The sequence below is a fragment of the Thermobia domestica genome, chromosome 3, assembly GCF_964235325.1.
Source record: "Thermobia domestica chromosome 3, izTheDome1.hap1.1, whole genome shotgun sequence".
Taxonomy (NCBI): domain Eukaryota; kingdom Metazoa; phylum Arthropoda; class Insecta; order Zygentoma; family Lepismatidae; genus Thermobia; species Thermobia domestica.
This window is the reverse complement of record NC_137456.1, coordinates 180,693,400-180,715,632: the sequence shown is the minus strand read 5'-3', so window position 1 is coordinate 180,715,632 and position 22,233 is coordinate 180,693,400. Positions and strand designations below refer to the sequence as shown.

Here is a 22,233-nt window from a genome sequence, read left to right as displayed (position 1 = left end):
TTTTAAAAAAAATAGTTCCTTACATTAAGAACTACCGCGAGGGTGACAAAATTCTCTTCTGGACCGATCTTGGTGTAGAAAACTAAATTGGCTGACGAACCATAACATATGTTTTGTTCCAAAGGAGCCAACCCCCGAAACGTATTCAAACTAGCCCTGTCGAAAATATTTGGAACATGTTAGCTGGTATTGTTTACAGGAGTAGTTGGGAGACCAATGTAGCATCCGGCTAAAGATCAAAGCAATGGTTGTCAATGTGATCCGAAATATGTTAGAGAGGGACAGAGGAAAACTTCGAAAATCGAGGATGGTGGTGTCCTTTCCATTTTGTAATTGGATGTTCTTGTACATGAGATAAGTAAAGAGTTTAAGAAATGTCATGAGATCTTCATGTAGTAAGTTTAAGAAATAAAAATGAAATAACTGACTTCTAATTAGTTTTGTGTGTCTCTGTGTGTGTGTTATGTCGAATCTATTTACTCAGCTGTTATTTAACCTAAGGACATAGCGTGACTGAGACATATTACAACTAATTTATACAAATATTTGTGATGCTCAGAAGTTAAAGGGATGTGACACATTCAGCAAAGGTGTCCGAATATTAGTCGACATTGTCCCTGCTAGCGAACTCCAGAAACATTGAATGTTGTGCAAGGTTTAACAATTAATCTCCATTGCCATATTACCCTCGCTTTGGGCAGTCAGATTTCTTGTTTCCAAAAATGAAGCAGTCATTGAAGAGAAAGCATACATCTATGGATGTTGAGGTCATTTCCGTTGTCGAACACTGTCTTTATAGCCAATGTGATACTTTCTACAAAGAGTGGTTATGGAATTTGAAAGAACGTTTGCAGAAATGTTATTTTGCACGATAACTATGTAGAAAAGGTAATATGTATGAGCCAGTTTCAAATTTGTAGCCATATTGTCTCTATGCGAGGACAAAAACTTATTGATATCTTCATCTATAAGACTGGGGTCTTAGTAGCCACAAGGCGAACTTGCCTTGTTGATCCGAGCTTGTTTCTTGGTGACACTCACCTCTCGTTTAACATTATCCGATTTCTAGGTTTGATCTTTGATTGCCGCTTAATGTAAAGGTGACCAAGAAAGTTCCGTCGCTTTTTACCCACCACCTTCGAACATCGATATGTCACCTAAGACGTACCTGGAAGAACAAAACTAGTCCCCATAGCATTAACGACCTTCTGCCAACGTTCTGGAAGACCATGGATTCCATCGCGGTAAAACTTGGTGGGCCGTAAAGCGAAGAAGGTATCAAGTGCATTTTGCACCTCTACTAATGATTTGAACTGGCGTCCCCTAAGATGATCGTTCGAGGAATGGAACAGGTTATAATCGGACGGTACAATTTCTGGTGAATATGGTGAATGCAATAGAATTTCCCATCCAAAGCGTAGAATGGTGTCCCGGGTCATCCTAGCCATGTTAGGTTTAGCGTTGTAATGTACCAGGAGGACCCCTTTCCGATTCAGTACTACTGGCTCCTGAGTTTTGAGATTTTCTTGAACACGGCTCAACTGCTAAGAGTACACAACTACATTCATACTGTGACGTGCGAGTTCTCAATGCACGATGCCGCGAGCAGTTCACCAAACACACAGGGGGGCCTTCTCATGCAGTGCTGGTTTCACTGTTTTGGAACCGGTCCATGGGATGCTAACCATTAATGACGGCGTGTGGACCTTCGTACAGGACCCACTTCTCATCACATGTCAACACTGTTCAGAAAAGACTCCTTCCTTAGACGAAACAGCAAAGAAACACAGGTATATGTTCGCATTGCCTTCTGGTCCGGAGTCAAATTATGAGGGACTCATCGACCCAACTTTTAGTGCTTCCCAAGTTAATGGAGGTGCTGCCGAATGGTTTCTTCACTCCACATCTCTGGCCACTGTTCGCCTCAATTGCTGCCTGAAGATCTTCATTTTGTACATGTGTTGGTTTTCCGGCACGTGATGTAACTCGATGCAACACTCAAAGAAACACGTTTCTTCGAGTGTTTCGTCATCGTTGCACTGTCGAGTAGTCATGACACCCTCACCACAGGCCTGGTATATTTTCCGCCCCGCTGCAGCGGCGTTTGACTTCAGTTGAACTCGTACAGCATATACACCCTTATGATGCTCTGTGGAGATCCCATGTTCACTCTGTCATTTCGCAAGTTCACGGTCTAACTGAATTGCCACAACCAGGTAGTATGTTGGATATACCTACACCAACAACTGACCTTCACCTTATTTCCATTCACATTCAACTCCAGTGTGAGGGCCAATTGAACACAGATCTCCACGAAACGCGACAGAACTTTCTTAGTTACCTTTATATATAAAGGGCGTTCTTTTTAGAGGCGGAGAACCTTATGTTGAAATAAAACACAGAAAACATTTTTAATATCCATGAAATTGGCTTTATTTGACACTCCACTTTATGGCATTAATGTTTGTGTATGAATTCGGGCGTGTGGCCACCGCGGCTGGCTCATAAATGGCGTGATCTAGAGGTCCAATTTTCACACACTCTTCGCAGTAAATCAGGCTGTATTTCGGTAATCACGCGTCGAATATATGCTTCCAAGTGCTCAATATTTATAGTTTCTCGGCGTAGACATGGGATTTTACATATCCCCGGAGAAAATAATCTAATGGCGTCAAATCGCACGAAAAAGATGGCCAGTTAGCATTTCCATTTCGTGAAATTAATCGTTCGTCATATGTTATTTTCAGTAAATTAATTGTGAGCGCGTTGTGTGGCATGTGGCGTTGTCCCACTGAAACCACGTGTCTGCAGTATTAATGTCTCTCAATTGAGGCACGAAAAAGTTAGTAATCGTGTCTCCTTACAGCTCACCGTTGACTGTAACGTTCTGACCAGCACTACGCTGCACACCGTCAATCTCTTGCTGCATCCTCACTGTATGACGTCTTACAGGATGCGTATTATCGTTTAGAGTAAACGTATATCAAAAACTATCCATAGTTTCTTGAATTAATTGCTCTGATAGACGATTATGAGCACCATAAAATGCACGTAATGCCCGATGAGTTTGTGGAATTGAACCATGGTTTTCAAAATAAATTTTTCACAATTTACAAATGTTACTCCGGCGTGAGTCTATTCATGATGAATTGCCAAACCAAACTGACCTCAAAACAACCGAGAACTGCAATATCAGCTGTCACAGAAAACAGTGTTGCCAGTTTAAAGTTCTCCGCCTCTAATATATATATATATATATATATATATATATATATATATATATATATATATATATATATACTATAAATTCTGTGGTCTGAATTTTCGGATACTCATATATAACTGGTATTTATAGTTGTCCCCTTTCTATCTTGTGTGCCTTGTTTAGTTGTTGATGAAAGTTTGAAAGCAAGTTCCATCATTCTTACCAGTATACGTATTTCGAATCATTATGTGCTTAGATAACTACAATTACTACGTGCGAGCAATGAAACGTGACCTATTATTTACTACCAACGCATTCATCAAAGTGCTCTAATTCAGATGCTTTCAAAAAATAATGACCACGTGGTGGAGTCATGGATCTACATTTATCGTCGGTGAGTGATTTATTCCAACGTGGTCAGCTACTTAGATCAACGACTAGTGTCTACTTGATTATTATCTTTGTTATTACGTAAAATTGGGGAATCTCTGGCCACTGTGATAATATTTTAAAGGAGACTACGTCTTCTGTTACTGTGTCCAGACAATGTCAGTAACGATTAGAAAAAAAGATACGTTGTTCTTCTTCTTTTACTGATAAGCATTATCAGTCTTATCTCTGTCGTTAATAGATTTTATAGATGTCGAACCAGGATTTGTAGTCATTCACATTTTGAGCGGTGTTGTCAGCGAATTGTGCTCAAGAAGTAATTAATATCGTAAGTACTTGTAACTGTCAGTTTGCTTCCTTAATTGAAGTGTAATTAATACTCTGAAATAAACTCGAAGTTCATAAAGAAAATATCTCTTTAGATAAAAGGCAATTAATCCTTCCAATACATCGCTGTCAATATGGATATATCGTTATATCAATTCACGATACATGGGAATTGTATTAAATTTATTTATTTTATTGATTTCTTTTCTTCACTACTATAAGACTCGAATTTATTGTACATTGAACTTAAAAAGCAACTCTATTTCCTAATAGAAAAGATCATGATTCTTTAGATCTCTTTTTATGTTATACCAGGAATAGTGGCGATTGCTGAACACACATTATTATCCTAAAAGCTGTTACTCTATATAGAAATGAAAGAGAGTCTTGTTAACATCTTATGATTACACTGTGTAGACCAGTAGTTCTCAATATAATTCCTATCACTCCATTATGTCACTCCTCTTGCCAGCGACCCCCTTAAAATTTCTGGTTTGTAATAAGCTTGTGTGTGTTTTTTTTTTAATATACCTATTGCAGAGATCTCACGATATCCACCTATTTTGATATAGTAGAATCCATTTCTTGTATCGTGAATACAGTAACTTTCCTAAAAATGAATGGATTAAAACCAAATTTGACCAGTTCATTTCCCTTCCATTTATCTTCGCGACCCCAGTGAAGCTCCTATCGCGAACCTCCTACGGGTCGCGACCCCAGGTTGAGAAACCCTGCTGTAGACCGAAAGAGAAATTTATGACAAATGCAAGTGATTGCTGATGAAGAAATAGTACAACGACGATTGTTGGAGGAAACGGGAAAGATCTAAGTGCACTTGACTGGGATCGAACCAAGAACTCTTAGCAGTTGAGCTCAGCATTCTACAGTTGAGCAACTGGGCTACAATTTTTATTAAATCTTAAATTAAAAGTCGTTTCTACAAACTGTTTCTCAGACTCCATTGAGAATTAAATCATGATAAAGATCATGGAATCCATTATACAGTACATTTTCTATTGTTATTATCTGTGCAGAAAATATATGAGGGCCAATGAGCAATATGCTCTTTTATACAATAAGAAGGAGATATCAAACGTGTAATCATTAAAGAATACTGTAATTTATTGAAGCATTTTAAAAATACTCAAATTATGTGCAATTGTCATTAAAATATACGAAATTCTTTGTAACTTGAATAATTAAGACTAAAGAAAAATAAATCAAATCTTTCAGTTTAACGTCCTACGAATATGCCCTTTAGGCTAAGGTATATGAAAGACTAAGGCAAAATTGGTGGAATGAGAAAGTGGGAAGAATCGAGAGTACTCCGAGGAAACCCACGGACATGATGTCTCCACCAGAAACTTACTTGGCCGGGATCGACCAAGATACCCCGCGCATCAGGGGTAAGCGCTCTACCACTAAGCCATCGTGCCTCTCTTGAAAACACAGAAGTTAAGCACTTTTTCCATTAATGTTGATATGACTCACTCTTCCTCTATACATTATTTATATACTAAAGTGTGAAAAGTTACTTATATAAACTTGTTATGTATGCTATCACAGTGAAGCATGTTGCATCACAAATAAAGTGAATCCGTCCTTTTAAAGCTACATTTCTATGTAATTTTAAGCATAGGATGATAATATTGAATTCAAACAAATGATGAATTGTTTTCTGAAAGAGAAATACAAGAAAATGAGAGATCTCTAAGACAGTGCAAAAGTATTAGTTGATCCAGAAGTCGGCATAACGGTCTAGGAACACCATAGTGCAGCAGTGACCACTCCAACTCAAACAAATAGACTGAGGTCGCTAATGTCTGATCAAGTCAAAATTTCGATTCACAGTCCCTGTATTTACGCTAGTTGATGAACAAAGACCCTGTACAAGGTTTGTACTAGCCAATACACTCCAAAAGCTTCATTTGCCACACTCCAACAGCAGCCATTTCAATACACTCCAACAGCTTCATTTAAAAAATTCTAGTGGGCTAATGCACTTAAAATCGTGGCTTAAGATGTGTTCACATCTTAAGCCACGATTTTAAGTGCATTAGCCCACTAGAATTTTTTAAACAGCGTTAACGAGAATATAGGTTGCTTTGCTTTGATTTGAGTTAAGCTTCCATTTTATTAGTGAGGATATATGAGACGAGCACCTACAGCTTAATATGAGATCCAAACACATGAACTCCCACCGGGTTCCTCATTTTTTGACTTTGCCTTTATATAAATAGAAATGATATTTTTTAAAACCGGAGAAGTGTGAACCTCAAACAGTATAATACAATCGCAACTATAATACAATCGTCCAGTTAAGCAAATGAAGAAATCAAAATGGGTAATTAATTTAAACTGCTTTAATTACTTTAACATTTGACATGTCTTTTTTTTTTTTTTGTAGAAATATTTAAATTTATTTTCTGTTATGAATATTTTTCAATTGCTGTGAGCATTAAACTAGTTTAATAAATATATAACAGATTAAGCTAATTGGAGAGGCCAAAAAGTCGATGACGAGAGGGAAGCGAATTTCCTTTTTATTCTACGTGGCTATACCCTTGTCTTTAAACTAAAGGAGACGAACCTTGTTTAAAATTCTTTCTATAAGGCATACCCAGGACATATACTCTGCTGTCCATGGAGTTGGCATTTTACTTATTTAAAAGTTATTTTATCGAAAAAGATGGCTCCGATGGACTTCAATATGTAATTACTTAAACTTGATCAAACACGTAACAATTGAAATTATCAATGGAAACGAATCCATCATTTGATCATAGGGTTCCCAACTGTCCCTGTTTAGGCGGGATTAACCGGGAATTCTACGTCTTGTTCCAGAGGATTTTCTTTGTTTACCGGCATGGTTAATATCGATCTTCCGTCCCTTCAAGAATGATACTTGGTTACAAAAATGAAATGAAATGGAAGTTTGTAGCTATCGCAATTGCAAGTCTCAGGAATAAATATCGATTTAAAAATTGAGGTGAAGTGAGGCTAGGGATGGTATCGAGACGAGACGAGACGAGACTTTGTAAGTCTCGGTTGATAAATAGCGGTCTCGGTCTCGTCTCGGTCAACAAATGCTTGTCTCGGTCTCGAGGACCAAGTCTCGGTCTCGTCTCGAAAGTCTCGAAATAAAGTGTGAAATTAAAATTGTGAAAGTATTATCATCGTACACTCTGTCGTTTCTGGTTCTTATTTTTTGCTCTCATTTTTGTAGAATCATTGTACCTCTTCATATCTAATTTGCTAGCGCTAATGCTATCCATGCGTGTGTTCCAGGTTCAATCATCAGTGGATATATCATATCTGGGATAAAACCCTAACAGTAACCCATATTTCACTTTCAGCAAATATACTTTATCTCACATAGCCTCAGTACTGCCTACACAATTAAACTCTATTAAATTAACTCTAGTACTTTACAGTAGTATATTTCCTTCCTTTGAATCAGAATTGCTCAATACCTCCTAACGGATAACGCAACACATAGCAGGACGAATGTATTTAATCGTACCGAAATTGAAATTTTACAATTTATTATTTATTATCCAATACATTCTACTTTAACGTTCATTTTAGAAACAGAATATAACATGCATCTTAACAAATAGGGTAATTTATTACTACAATATACAGTATTTTGTTTCAAATTGATCAAATGTTCTATTAGCGTTTCACATCTTCGTGTTTAATTGACACCTTATTACACGAACTTCCTGAACCTTGAGGTGGTAGCTACGACAGTCATCTTTGCTATGTTTGGTCTCGGGTTGGATCATCAAACAAGTTAGATTCAAAGTCCGATGTTTCGCATAGTTCGCGTCTCATTTTAAGTATACCCTGTTTCTTATACAAGTTCATAAGGTCGTAATACATTAAATAAGCATATTTTCAGTGCCGTAACATAGATTCAGCTTATTCCTGAGCTCCCAGCGGTGCATGCGATCTTTATTTGAGAAAACTAATCGTGCGTTCATTACATTGAAGTTGTATATTGATTGAAAATTACTTGCGAAACATGGACATACATATCATGTAAGTATATAGGTAATTTCAGCTATCTGTATTTATTTTCTCTCTCTCTTCAAAACAAGTGCTTCTTAACTTTCTAGTTTTCTTTTGTATTAATTTTCGCAGGTTTGCTGCAACATGAAGGATTGAATAGTATTTTTTTTTTTCGTTGTACGACTTTCGTTAAATTTAGGATCCATTTTAACCCTACCTTACCTAGTAAAAGTTATATACAGGATGGTTTATATAACCCCTGCATTGATAAAGTATAACATTCTAGTTTTGGGTTTATTTGCTTCGGCTGTTCCGAGCTTAAGATATAAGTAAAACACATTAAGAACAAACAATAAAGAAACTAAGTCTACCTGGTCAATAACAATAAGAAATGATATAAAATGCAATGAGCTGATAAGTACGGTACTGTATACCTACTTTTGGGCCACTCTCTCTCTCTCTCTCTCGCTATATATATATACAGCGTGATTCAAAATGATGTGAACGATTACAACTCCTTATAACTTTTTTATTAATCATCCAAATAGCTTCAAATTTTACAGTTAAATGCTAAAACTCTTCAAGATTTTGATTAAAAAAATGAAAATAGTACATCACAAATGTTCTATGCGGGCCCCCTTTGTTACCCTGCATACATGTATTCGGTATTCCAATTCCGCCCAGACCCGTTTCAAGATGTTTGCATCAACAGTTTTCACTGCAGCAATGATGCGCTCTTTCAGTTCATTCACATCGTGGGGTAGATGGGGTTTGTAGACAATGTCTTTTATATGTCCCCACAGAAAAAGATCGCAGGGGGTTAAGTTCGGTGATCTTGGTGGCCAACGTAGAAGCTGATAATCATTTTTACCTGACCGCCCAATCCAGCGGTGTGGCAGTCTGTTGAGGAAATTTCTGACATTGCGATGAAAGTGACATGGAGCTCCATCCAATTGATAGATGAAGTTTGGACTGTCGTGTTCGAGCTGTGGCATAAGCCACGTAGTAAGCATTTGTAGAAATGTTTGTCCAGTCACAGTTCCTTCGTCAAAGAAGTACGGACCATAAACTTTTGAAGATGAAATTGCACAAAACACATTCGTCTTCGGTGAATCACGCACAATTTCACAGATTTGGTGAGGCTTCTCAGTTCCCCAAATGCGAACATTTTGTTTATTCACTCTTCCTGTCACATGGAACGTAGCCTCATCACTGAAACAAAATTTGCCCAAAAAATCAAATTTGTCTTCATCCATCCATCATAATTTCTTCTTGCAATACGTCCAGCACATTCCAGCTCATGTTAAAATTATTACATTAGTACCAGTTATTAGTTGTCAAGTAATTCACTTCTATATATTTGGGCTAGCAATAGTTCAAATTTGCCACTTTCGGAGCCCATACACGTTCCTTTTTGATCTTCGGATCTGGCAACACTGACTGAATGATTTAAATCAACACAATGTGAGTACCCCTATTTGATCAGCGGCTAGGACGTTTGACTTCGGTTCGCGTGGTCCCGAGTTCGATTCCTGGTGGGGGTAAAGTTGAACGACCGAAGTGGTTCGGATTCCACTATAATCAGTAGTTCTACGTCTCCTTTAGCCATCCTAGAATAACCGTGGGTTGTTAAACTAAACCAAACCAAACCAAAAATGAACACAATGTGTATTACTAACTGTGGGTATTTGAATAATTGCATATAGCTATGTAGTAGGGAGAGTACTTGAATAATTGCATACAGCTATGTGGATCGGAGTTTGAGGTGGTCAAACTAAAGCAAGTGAAATGTAATTAGACTGTTATTAGAACTAATAATTAAACATGGTTTTAATCTAAAGTGTACATCTGGCCTAAAACTTAGGGGGAACATCTAAAATTAGACCTACTTAAAAATTTTCAGTTATATTTAATTTCTGTTACAATTTGCATTTACATGTATTGCTGGAACGAAAACATTGACATTAGCATTATAAGTAGCCCAAAGGCTATGAAAAACGACGCCTTTTGGAAACATTCTTGTATTATAAAACAAATTACGAGTAATTGTAAAATATTTTGCAGTTTAATTACGTTATTTTCATTTTATTTAGAATAATATTTAGCAAATTATTTAAGTGGGCAACACTGCTTAAAGTAATGTAATTATGACTTGTAATTAAAACCACCAAAAACTACTTTTGTAATGTTATATAAGCAAAGGAAAGCAACAATCATTATAAAAATTTAATACAAATACGTTATTTTAAATAGTACTGTATAACAATCACTACCCATATGTTTGGTATATCTGAAACGTTTTTAAAGAACAGTTGTTGTAAATGACATTATGATCATTTAAGCCTTTTGGAAGCATCTACATGATGAGACGTAATATGTCAGCACGTTTTCGAAAAATTTTCCATTTCTTGTAACTTTGTTCGTTCATTCATTCGAAATGCATTATACCATGATCATAGTATTTGACATTAAGATACAATTGATGCGCATTGCACCGTGCATGCCATTTGAGTTATTAGAGATCTGCAAAATGTTGATGTTAGTGATACTGTATTGTCCTTTGTTACACTGAATAATGTATGTAGTATTCTGGTTTGATTTAATATCTAAATTAAAAATATGTAATACCTTACGTAATGCAATTTGAGAAAATTCAATTTTATGTTGCGTTAGCGACACTGCTTGTTTATCTAGTGGTATTGCAGAGTATCTAAAAGAATTTCTCCTTCAATATTTCGCACAACTTGGTTCAAAATTTCAGCATTTTATATATATGTATTGCGGATCCAAGGGGCGGTCTATAGGAACTATAGCACACCTTGACGCTCAGGTAGGCCCTATACTCTCGATAAAATGGGCTTCAATCCTACTTTCTTTACTATATATATATATATATATATATATATATATATATATATAGAGAGAGAGAGAGAGAGAGAGAGAGAGAGAGAAGGCTATAAGGCTATATACATCAGCAGTGGATTTTGTTTCGGGAAAGGCTTGAGGATCGAGTAAGAAACATTTGTATTGTATGTGCAATGCGAAAAAATGATCACAAATTTATTTCGGAAGAGGTTTGAGTCAAATAATACGCCACTGTACATCAGTCAACCGTTCTCATATTATCTAACATAGCAACGAAACAAATTTTGAGTAAAGGCAATTTTAATAGCTATCAATATCAATATTCGAGAGAGACCGAGACTTTCGAGACTGACCTAAGTCTCGTCTCGGTCTCGTCTCGATTTATACAGGTCTGTCTCGGTCTTGTCTCAGTATATAAAATCCGTCTCGGTCTCGGTCTCGTCTCGGTACCATCGCTAGAAGTAACAGCAACTGATTTCCCAACAGCAATGTTTATAACAAAATAGCTGTGTTCGGCTTTACAAAGGGGAGTTTATCTATAGCTACCTGATAAAAAACACTAATGTAAGATATTCTGATCTCAGTTAAAATTAAATGAGAAAATATAATTCCAGGATACTTTTACCTTGTAATAATTTTGTCATCCCTCCAGTTTTGAAATATCCTTAAATATTCTCATTTATAAGTGGAAATCCCTGCCTGTGAATGAAAATAAAACACTCACTACAGAAACTTTGTTGAAAATTTTCTATGAAAATATAGCTACACAAAGTGAAAAAAGTATACTTTGTGGGTGCATAAATTATGGTACTAGTCAGGCGCATACCCAGAAATTTTTGTTAGAAGAAGTCCAAAGGTCGAAGGTAGGATACAATACTGTAAGACATTATCTTTATGTAGTATTGAAATGGAATTATTCTAAACCCAAAACAGACAATAAATATTTCTTAACATTGCTGCCTATATTTTCAGAAAAAATATAGAACTAGATAACTTTTATAAAAAGAGTATAGATAAAGTGTAAGATCGAATCTTGATGGTTCACTAATGATTTATCTGCTAATCAGGCATAGTTTCAATAAGAAAGTGTACAAATATATGTCGAGTTACAAAGTTTTCATGGGAGTGTCCGGACCCGGTGAACCTTCCCTGTAGGTGCGCTCCTGGTACTAGTTATTAATATTTAAGGTCACGCACGAGTATGTAACACTAAATTTGTTATGGTTGCAAAAATAAGGGCAACATGTAAGAGAAAAAAATGTTTCATCTTAAAAAGTTATGTTATCACGATGAATCATTTCTGTGAAAGAACATAAAACAGTTTGTCTAAGATAAAAATTCTCTTATCATCCAAAAACACTTTTTGTATTTAGTACTCAGAATACGTTGTTATCAAATATACATTTAGCTTTATGTAGCACTTAAAGGATACAATGGACTTACTGTGCCCCAGATCAGTAGTACATTAAAGATAATTCTTTGAAACTTTTAAAATTGAGTTTAATAATATTACTCGCAATTTGATAGCTAGGTGTATTATTCAATGAACAATTCACTAAAAATTAATTAAAATGAACACTAATTTATCTTCACAGTATACAATCACAATTTCCGATACTCTCTAGTTATAGTGGAATCGTCAGCAGCAAAAATAGTGGCGTACACAAGAGGGGCCTCCAAGTTTTAATCTTGCCTTTTGTAGTATATTGTGCAAGAACAAGCATTTATCATGTTAAAATATATATACAAACAATATATATATAAACTTGGAAGGTTGAGGGACCCATCATGAAATTCTGAATACGCTACTGATCATCAGTATTTGTCTACTACTTGAAGGTAGAAATTCAAAATTTTTTTCTTCTTTGCCATGTATTATAATTCTCTTTGCTTTGATATTCCTGTTGAATATCATCTGTTTACAATTGCAATCTTTTTCTCTTCCTGTCATCTTTTCCAATAATAGAGCCGTAGCTAGGGAGGCGAGCGTGATAGCAAGGGGCGCCGAACGAGCAAAAAGAAAGAAAAAGTGTTGGAAAAGAGCAAACTACGCGGCGCCCCGTATGAGTATTGACGCCCTTTAAATCAATATTTTGTCGGTTTATAAAGAAAGAAGTTTGTTAAAAACTTTCTTGCTCGCTCCGCTCGCAATTCACACGTTTTAATAAGAGTCACAACAAGGTTTTACTTATCCACTGATAGAAAGGGACGCCGAACGAGCAAAAAGAAAAAAAAAAGTGTTGGAAAAGAGCAAACTACGCGGCGCCCCGTATGAGTATTGGCGCCCTTTAAATCAATATTGTTGTCGGTTTGCAAAGAAAGAAGTTTTTTAAAAAATTTCTTGCTCGCTCCGTTCGCAATTCACACGTTTCAATAAGAGTCACATGTTTTTACCTATTACTTTGATTTGTTAATGACAATGTGATATACAAGGTGCCGAGTAATGACTTATAGTGTACGCAGGAGGGGTTTCAAAATCCGAAACGGTGATAGTCAGAAGTACGTGTTCGGCGTTGTGATGGTGATGAGTTTGCTTAGTTAAGCACGCTTTTCTACCCAATCGGTTTAATCACGATGGCGAGAATCAAGGTATGAAAATGAGAGGAGTAAAGAGCCACACGTAGGCTGCTGTTTGCGTGGGAATTTTAAAAATGAACGTAAACAAGGATGGTGATAACATTTTCGAACTTGTAGAATAGGAGCTTAAGGGATCAGAACTTAACCCAACGAATTTCGTCTTTTTCAAAGACTGATAACTACGAGTGATTTTTCTTTTATTCCATTGACATATAAAATGCTTCTAATTTGAAGGAATTTACTGGGATCATTTCTCCATCATCAATTATACTAGACTGTCTCTTTCTATCTACTAAAACGTGATCAGTTTGATTGTGTGTTCTTCCATCTGGCGAGGTCCATGTGTATTTATGAACATCGTGATGTGGAAATTTTGTACTTTTCACGATAAGGTTTTTGGATGTTGAAAGGTCACCATTCTAACTCCGTTGTCGTTACTTTCGTTATGCAGACTTTCTTTCCCTTCCACATTGGAGTCTCCTAAGAGTATTTTCATATGGTATCGTGGGAGTTGGTCAAATACCCGCTCTACTACTTCGTAAACACTGTTTTTTTATATCGTCATCCTTATCTTTTGTTGGAGCATGCACATTTTGCACATTTAAAACAATATCACCTCCAGCTTTAAAGAGTAATAAAAGAAAGTCTATAATTAACAAACTCACCCGTTTAATTGCTGATATTAAACGAATCGAAATTAAAATGCTATTTGTGGTGTCATATACAGAATAAAATTACAAAAGTTTATAATTATTTTAAGAAATTAATGCTGTCACCTATTTCGAACATTTTAAAAACTCCTAGTTTCTAATATATTGAAATTCCATTTCTTATCGATAGTATGAATCGTTATAAATAGCTGTAAATTTTCCTAACTGTTCTCCAAGTGGAGTTGTGTACAACCAAAGGTAGTTTTGTGAAGTTTTAGTCCAAAAAAGCCTCTTGAAAACAGTTGTTATTCGTAAAAGAATACATAATGTTAGTTTTTGGATGTTGCAATGGTCTGTCCAAGCAGCTTGATAAAAATTCAGCATAGCGTAACAACAAGAGCTGCTTCTATTACATTTAAAAAAGAAAAAAGGCAAAAGTTTGGTATAGTGTAGGGGGCGCCGAATTCTACTTCACCCCAGGGGCCAAAATCTGTAGCTACGGCTCTGCCCAATAAAACAATTTCTTCTCAAATAATGCCTACCCAGTTTCTTTTTGGGGCCGCGGTGGGTCAGTGGTAGAGCATTCATTTCTGGTGCATGATGTCCTTGGTTCGATCCCACCTCGCGAAAAGAGGACTTTGTGGTGGACAAAGACCGTGTGGGTTTTTTCTCGCGGTTCTCCCGTTTCCTCCTATTTTCTTCATTCCACCATTTCATTCATTTCTCATCATCACCGTCTCTTTTAGAATAGCATAAGCGTGGGACGTAAAACTTAAAGATTTCATTTCATTTTTTCCAGTTTCTTTTACTCATTTTAACTGTCTCTGCCATTATGATGCTCTTCTGACAATCATTTTATGAGTTTTTCGTTATGCTCAACTGCTTACTTCTGTACCCACATTTCAAACGCTTTAATCCGTTTTCATTGGTCTTTATAATATTCATGTTTTCGATCAGTCAGTAAAATACTCCACGCGAAACATTTGATGCGCCTTTTCCATAACTACTTAAATTCTCACAGGAAATGTTCTTCTTCATTTTAAAGATTTATCCCGAATATTCAGGTTGAATGATCTCTAATATTCAGGTGTTCGAGTCCCGATGTGACATTGTTTTGTAGTCACAATATATTTAATCTAGTTGTTAGGAGTTTGTCATTTTAGCAGAACCGATCTAGTTAAGACTTACAGCGAACCTATAGATTAACGTGCCATAGATTTCTACCAGGAATCGAATCCGGGATTCCTATGCTGAAGGCGAGAACACAATCACATTGTATGTCAACAGTTTATGAAAAATAAAATCTAAAGTAAACCCAAGTTTGTTCACACAAGAAAGAGAAAAAAAATGATAGATTTGATGAAAAGATATAGAAAGAAATTCGTGGCTATATGTAATTTGTGGATAAAGAATTACGTATATCACTATTAGGAAGAAACAAATAACAATAGATACAACCTGATAGCATTGTATTTTGCTACGTCATAGAACAAAAGTAAATAACAATTTACTTCTATCAAAATAAAAACGGCAAATTATTATTGGCAGCGAATAACATGATTTTCAGCACAACAGAAGTTCATTCTTTTCTATTTTCTCGAAAACTATGCATGAAAATTTACCCACAATACGTGATTTTTCTAAATGCTCGGTACGATCTATCAATTGATAAATAAATGAAAGTGACTATGTCTGTGACTTCATAACTCTTGAACCACCCAACTGATCTCAATCGAATTTTAACATATAGGAGGTTCGGGCCTGGGATGGTTTTTATCATTTCATTTTGACGGTGCGGTGCAACTTATGGGAAGGGGAGGCGAGAATACATACATATAAATATATATATATATATATATATATATATATATATATATATATATATATATATATATATATGTGTGTGTGTGTGTGTGTGTGTGTGTGTGCGTGTGTGTGTGTGTGTGATCGAAAATGACCCATATTCGTGTCGAATACATAGTTTTCGGGATCGCTGTGATGAGCAGTGACACTTCCAATGACGTTTAAATCTAAATTCAGCTCTGCAACTTAGGAAGGAGGAGGGATAATGCGTAAAAATGATCAAAAATGACCTATGTTAATGTCGAATCCATAGTTTTCGGGGTCGCTGAGACGAACAGCGACACTTCCGACGCCGTTTAAATCCAAATTCATTAGCTATTAATAATCCTAAGGGATAATACTGACATGCAAAAATAATTCAGAATGACCGATATTAGTGTCGAATTCATAGCTTTTGGGGACTCTAAGTTGACTGGTAACAGTTTTGGTGCCCTTTATGTCCAAAGCGAAACGTATTCTTTCCATGTGAAGAAAGGGCCATCCTGCTAGTGTTTTATATTTGGAAAATATTTTAGTTAAACTAAAATTAAAATTTAAGAGTGAAAGGGAAGTTTAGGCTATATCTCATTAACCACATATTGTACCAAGTATTATCATCTTGCTAGGATCGTAATGAAGAGCTTAATAAGGGTATATTTCAGTACCAGTTTAAACTCAAGAAATTACGTAGTCTTCATACAGTATCAATTTTTAGCTTTGGAAAGAAATTAGTTTCTCTTCATTTAATCGAAAACTCCGCATGAGATTTCACATTCATGTATTTAGTTTCCTTCAGGTTAATCAGATCTATTGGTTGCATATTTATCCATTGATTTATTTGTGGATTTTGTAGAAGGGGGGAATATTTAAACAATATTGTGTTCCGTATAGCAGAACAACTTTAAAGTGGGGTTAGGAAAACGTTATTTTTAAACCTACCTACTTTGAAATTATGGTACTAGTGTGATAGGCAATCCCCAAGTTCATCATTTTTTTTAGTTTTTTAATGCGGTTTCCGACGTTACACTATCTTCAGACGAAAGCCTGTTATTTTGTGAACCGGAATTACTTATCTTTTCATCCTCATGAGCTTTCCTTTTATTAAAATATAGTCTAATATCCATTTTCTTATGTTCTTTCTAACGTGCTTGTCAACGAAGAAGCTACCAATTCACAACTGCAGTGACTGCTCACTGATAACGGAAAATAATAATAATAATAATAATAATAATAATAATAATAATAATAATAATAATAATAATAATAATAATTATTATTATTATTATTATTATTATTATTATTATTATTATTATTATTATTATTATTATTACTGTGCTACTCAGATGAAAAATGATAAGAAGTGATATCAGCTGCAAGATTTTCCTTCTAGAAACAATTCTATAAACAAGACCAGCATAGTTCGCGACAATAAACATACTAAAAAAAGTATTTTAAAAAATGTTACTAAAACATGAAGTTGAATCATTGTACTTTAAAACAGATTTATTGCCTAAGAAAGGTAGAAAATATCTTCCCAGGCTGGGAAGACTAAATTAAATCTAGAGACAGGGAAACCAAAACTTAGAAGGGGGGAAATTCCCAGGCTTCCCTGGCTACAAATAAATCCCTGTATTTATCATCTTTGGATATTTTTCTTTCTCGTTAAAGCTAAGAATATTGCAGAAATTAGAATTACTTTAGCAGACTTATGGTTCTCCGTGTGTATGATGAAGTTTCGCGGTCTTCGGGTGCTGGTCTTCGTGAAATGCTAGATCTGTTTGACTTTGGTGGATTAAGAGTTTGGACCTTCGGGTCTCGAATCCAAAGTTCGTGATACATTCTATTAGTACTATATTATATCCTTTCAAATACTTAATTTGTGTATATATGGAAGTATGCTAGTTGGCTGGTTGGGCTAAAGCGTTTCCTTCAGTACAAAGGCTATACGAGATGTGGGCCTACAGTTTAAGGTGGAATCTGAAAAATTATAATGTGTTCAAATTTCAAGTTTCTTCCTGCAGGATCAGGCTAGCAATTAACATTCCCTCTTCGAGGATATATGTAAAGAATTTTTCACACGAGGATCACAATTCATGTTTAAAGAATTTTAAGAGGATAAAGAAACTTAAGCAGAATTGTTTGAATAAGAAATTCACCTTGAGAAAGCTCGCCCTCTAAGAAGGTGAGACAACAATCATTATTATACATGCTTCTTCTTCATACTTTAGTGAAGCATTTTTCAGTGCATATGTTTCGAGGATGTTATATTTTACGAGGAGGAGGAAGAATCTACTGACTATGGAGATAGTTATGAGGGGTGATCACTGGACATGGTTGTAATAAATTTCGTTTCTTCTACTCTCTTATAATAAGAGAAAAAATAAACTGTAAATAAAAATGACTTGTGGGAGCGGGAATTATATCCCATTAATATTCAATGTGAAATACACTATGAACTCTTGTTCTTAGGAGGAAGATGTAAACGATATTTTTGAGGCTTTCTTTCCAACAATAAAAACAAAAGTTATTTAGTTACGATTAACAACAATATTTACGGCCGAATGATTAGAGCACTTACCCTTGGTATGCGTATAGTCGAAGCTCAGTTCCTGGGGAAGTCATAATTTTCATATTGATCTAGCATGAGGGATACTGGAGCAATTTGAATTAAAATGTGTCGAGTTCTAGTATAAAAAGCCAGAAATGACGGACAGTTAGAAGCGTTATAAATGGTCATAACATTTCGAGTACTGTAAAGCCAGAAGCTTTTCTAGATTAATACAATAAGCTTCTGACCAAACAACTTTTATTTTGTATGTTTCATGCATGTAGAAGAAGCGAGACAATTCAGTCTTCTAAAATGTCAATATTACAATTTCATGAAAACTTTTGGAATTTCATACTTAGCTCGCCAGTAGCTTCTACAGTTAAAACGGATGCTACATTTGTGGAACTATTTAGAACAAGAAGAAAACGCGACAGCGATATTTACAAACTTCGCGATGTCCTCGTGCAGAATGTTTATCCAGAAGAAATTCACTGCGACGGATATATTACTGGAAAATAAAACAGTATTATGGAAAAAATAGCAAGCGAGACTCTTGTTCACTTTGAAGTTCTTTTAATACTACACTAATGAAAAAATAACAAATTGATATGTTCTTTATTTAGGAGTGTATTGCTCTGATAGTGTACACGATAGGTAGGTATATCTTACAATTCCAATTTAATGTTAGAAAAGCAAATAAATAAATAAATAAATTTGGGTTTTGTCCCGTAAAAATGTTTCTTGGAAAAATGAGTGCTTACAGATTTCTTTTTTTTTAAAAAAAGAAAATATTATTTTCATCTTACGAATTAAATAGATAATAATTTGAGAAGCACAGAATATAACTTTTAATATCACTATTGTTTCGAGTAACCAACATATAATGCATTCATTTACATATAGAAATATTGCACATTGAATAAATGCACGAAGTACAATCAGTATGGTCGTGCTGCACGCCCGTAAGTAGTGAGAGAAGCTAGGAAGAAAAACATCCAATATACTGTATAGAATGTGCCGCTTTGTTGGTTCAGTTCTATTTAGTGATATATTATAGAGGTTCTTAAGAAAAAAACAGGAAAAAATGTTCGCCCCTTCAATCTTTTTGAACATGAAATAATATTTGAATAAAAATTTGTCTAGATGTTAAATTTAGATAAATTGTAGAGTAATAATATTGAACCTGATCTAATTCATTAATAGATGTTCTCGTTTATGATAAGCTTTGTAAGCATTCGTGCACTTGAAATTTAAAAAAAAAAAAAAACAGAATACTTCATTCTAATCAAGGAACTAGAACATCTACAGTGATAAAAGTACTTGACACCAAAGGATAATCTAATAGCAAATTTATATATTTATTTCATTTGTAAGAACTGAAGAAGCACACTACAATTATCTGATAGATATTGACCTCGAAACAAATTAATATTTCGTTCCAAATTAGTATTTCATGATATTCTTTTGAGTAATTTATTTATTTATAACTAAACAAGTACGGTTGAAAAGTATCCTACGTTGTTCAATTTCTCACTACATTTGGGGATTTTAATATAATAAAGAAATGAGTAATAAAATCAGATTCAAATGCTCTTACTCTGCAACAGTTTCATGAAAATAATTCTACTACCAATTAGCCCACAAGGCATAACTTAGAATGTAAAAATAAAAAATGTAAATAAACAAATTTAACTATATATATGTCAAGATACATACCACAAAGGTAGAAACTTATCTTTTCCAATAGTAATATCAAATAAGAGGTATTTCTGAAATAAATATAGTGGATGTTGAAATAATAGGATGAAATGAATTTTTAAAATTTTCAACTTAACATCCCACTACGAAGATATGGACGTAAAGGCCTTTCAGTTTTACGCCCCACGGTTATGCCGGGTAGACTAAAATGGATGGTGATGATAAGAATGAATGAAAATGGTGGAATGCATATAGTGGGAGAATCCTGAGAAAATCTACACACACACGTGTGCTGTTTGTCCACCACAAAGATCACTTGGTGTGACCTGGATTGAACTAGAGACCCATGAACTAGAGACGAACGATCTACTAACCTGTGAGATACAGATGTGTAAGAACAAAGGAACATTTTATGTAGTAAGAATAATAGTATAGAAAATATGTATATCTTGAGGTATGAAATACGGTTTAGTCCATAAGAAAACTAAATTAAATATTTTTTCTTTATATTTAGGCGCAATATGGAACCTATTACTATATCACTTATCATCATCTCCATTACTCTGTTACTATTCAAATTGATGTCTAAGCCACAAGGGTTTCCACCGGGTACGTAAATCTACTTAATTTATCATTTAAAATATTTTATTTCACTTTTTGTTAGTTCTTTCCTCAATTTAGTTCCTTAAAAATAAAATATGTCTGCTTATCATTTTCACATAAATGTCAATAGTTATAACCAGTGGCGTATTTACGATTTTGTTTCGGGAGGGGCTTTGCTAACTTTCGGGGGGGGGGCTTTGCCTGGAGATGTGAACATTCTGCAAGATATTTCATTTACTTTACTATACTAAGTGATTTCGGGGGGCTTAAGCCCGGAAGCCACCCCCTAAATACGGCACTGGTTATAACCTTCGTTAAACTTTGGAGTAACTACTGTCTATTACATTTATTAAGCTAAATTTTTCGATGTTTCCATGCCTTTTTCTTAACAAATAAGTGGCTAAGTTAACGTAAGACCAAGGTAATAAGTCTTATCATTTCTTAAAAGAATGAATATGAAACCATTACATTAAAGTGTTGAACAGTAGAGTAATCATAAAGTATACACCATAAAATAGTTACTTCCGTAAAAATCAACTAAATATTTACTCAGAAATCTTACATATATTTTCCTCATATTTGAGAAAGTATTCGTACTGTCGATTTTTTTCTAAACTCAAGAATGAAAATTTCGAAAATTTATTCTGGGTACTTTCTAACATTAAAAAATTTACGAGTGTATAACTTACAAATGCACCCGCATCTTTGATTTTTCTTTTATTATATTTTTTATAGTGCGTCTCAAGAGTTAATATTGTATCTTTTTAGGTCCTCCACGTTGGCCACTGATAGGAAATATTATTGAAATGAGATGTAGCGGTCTTCTTCCTCATGAAGCAGTATCAAGATTTGCTAAGCGCTATGGAAATATAACAGGATTTTACTTGGGAAAGGTTCCTATTGTTGTTATATCTGGATTAAAAGATATTAAAGAGGCTTCGTCCAAAGAAGAATTAGCTGGTCGACCTACATCCAAGGCTATATTGCAAATTAACGGAGGAAAGTATGGTAAGGCATCTTTAACTACTTTCTGGTAACGAAACTGTGTTAACACAGAAATGATATGTAAATTGCAAAATATAGGTACGTTTATTGTTGACAATAATAAGAGTGGTACTTGCAGAGTAGGATTTTCTCAACATTAGTCTCCATTGTAGTAACATTTGAGTATAAAATCAGGGAAATATTAGCTAATCTAAAGGAGTTTTAGGGAACATTAAAAAATATCCGTTTTTACTCCCGTTAGTAGAATTTTCATAAGTATTATCTTCATGTTGGGAGAAGGAAACTATTAAGTGTAAAGAGGTTTAGTTATTCTTTGTATTCCATACTTTGTGTCAAAAACAAAAAACACGTGTAGTTCGAAGTAAATAATGTCAAAATAATGTAGTTCTCTGGTTACTGTTTTTCATTTCTTGTAAATGGACTCGTGATCTTTTATACAATCCTCAACATCATATTGTAGAAAACGTATTGTATTGATATTCATCATTTTCCAATATGACACTTGGAAA

The 22,233-nt window shown here is 34.8% G+C and overlaps 1 protein-coding gene across 1 annotated transcript in view; it reads left to right on the top strand.

Moving 5' to 3' along the window:
* The first annotated feature begins 3,858 nt into the window (after positions 1–3,858).
* LOC145681554 (farnesoate epoxidase-like) overlaps positions 3,859–22,233 on the top strand; it is a 44,151-nt gene continuing 25,776 nt past the window's right edge. The window contains exons 1-3 of the mRNA XM_081753193.1: positions 3,859–3,923; positions 20,631–20,725; positions 21,488–21,727. Of these exons, the coding sequence (XP_081609319.1) occupies positions 20,638–20,725; positions 21,488–21,727 (328 nt within the window). The 5' untranslated portion in view covers positions 3,859–3,923; positions 20,631–20,637. The remainder of the gene's footprint in view (positions 3,924–20,630; positions 20,726–21,487; positions 21,728–22,233) is intronic.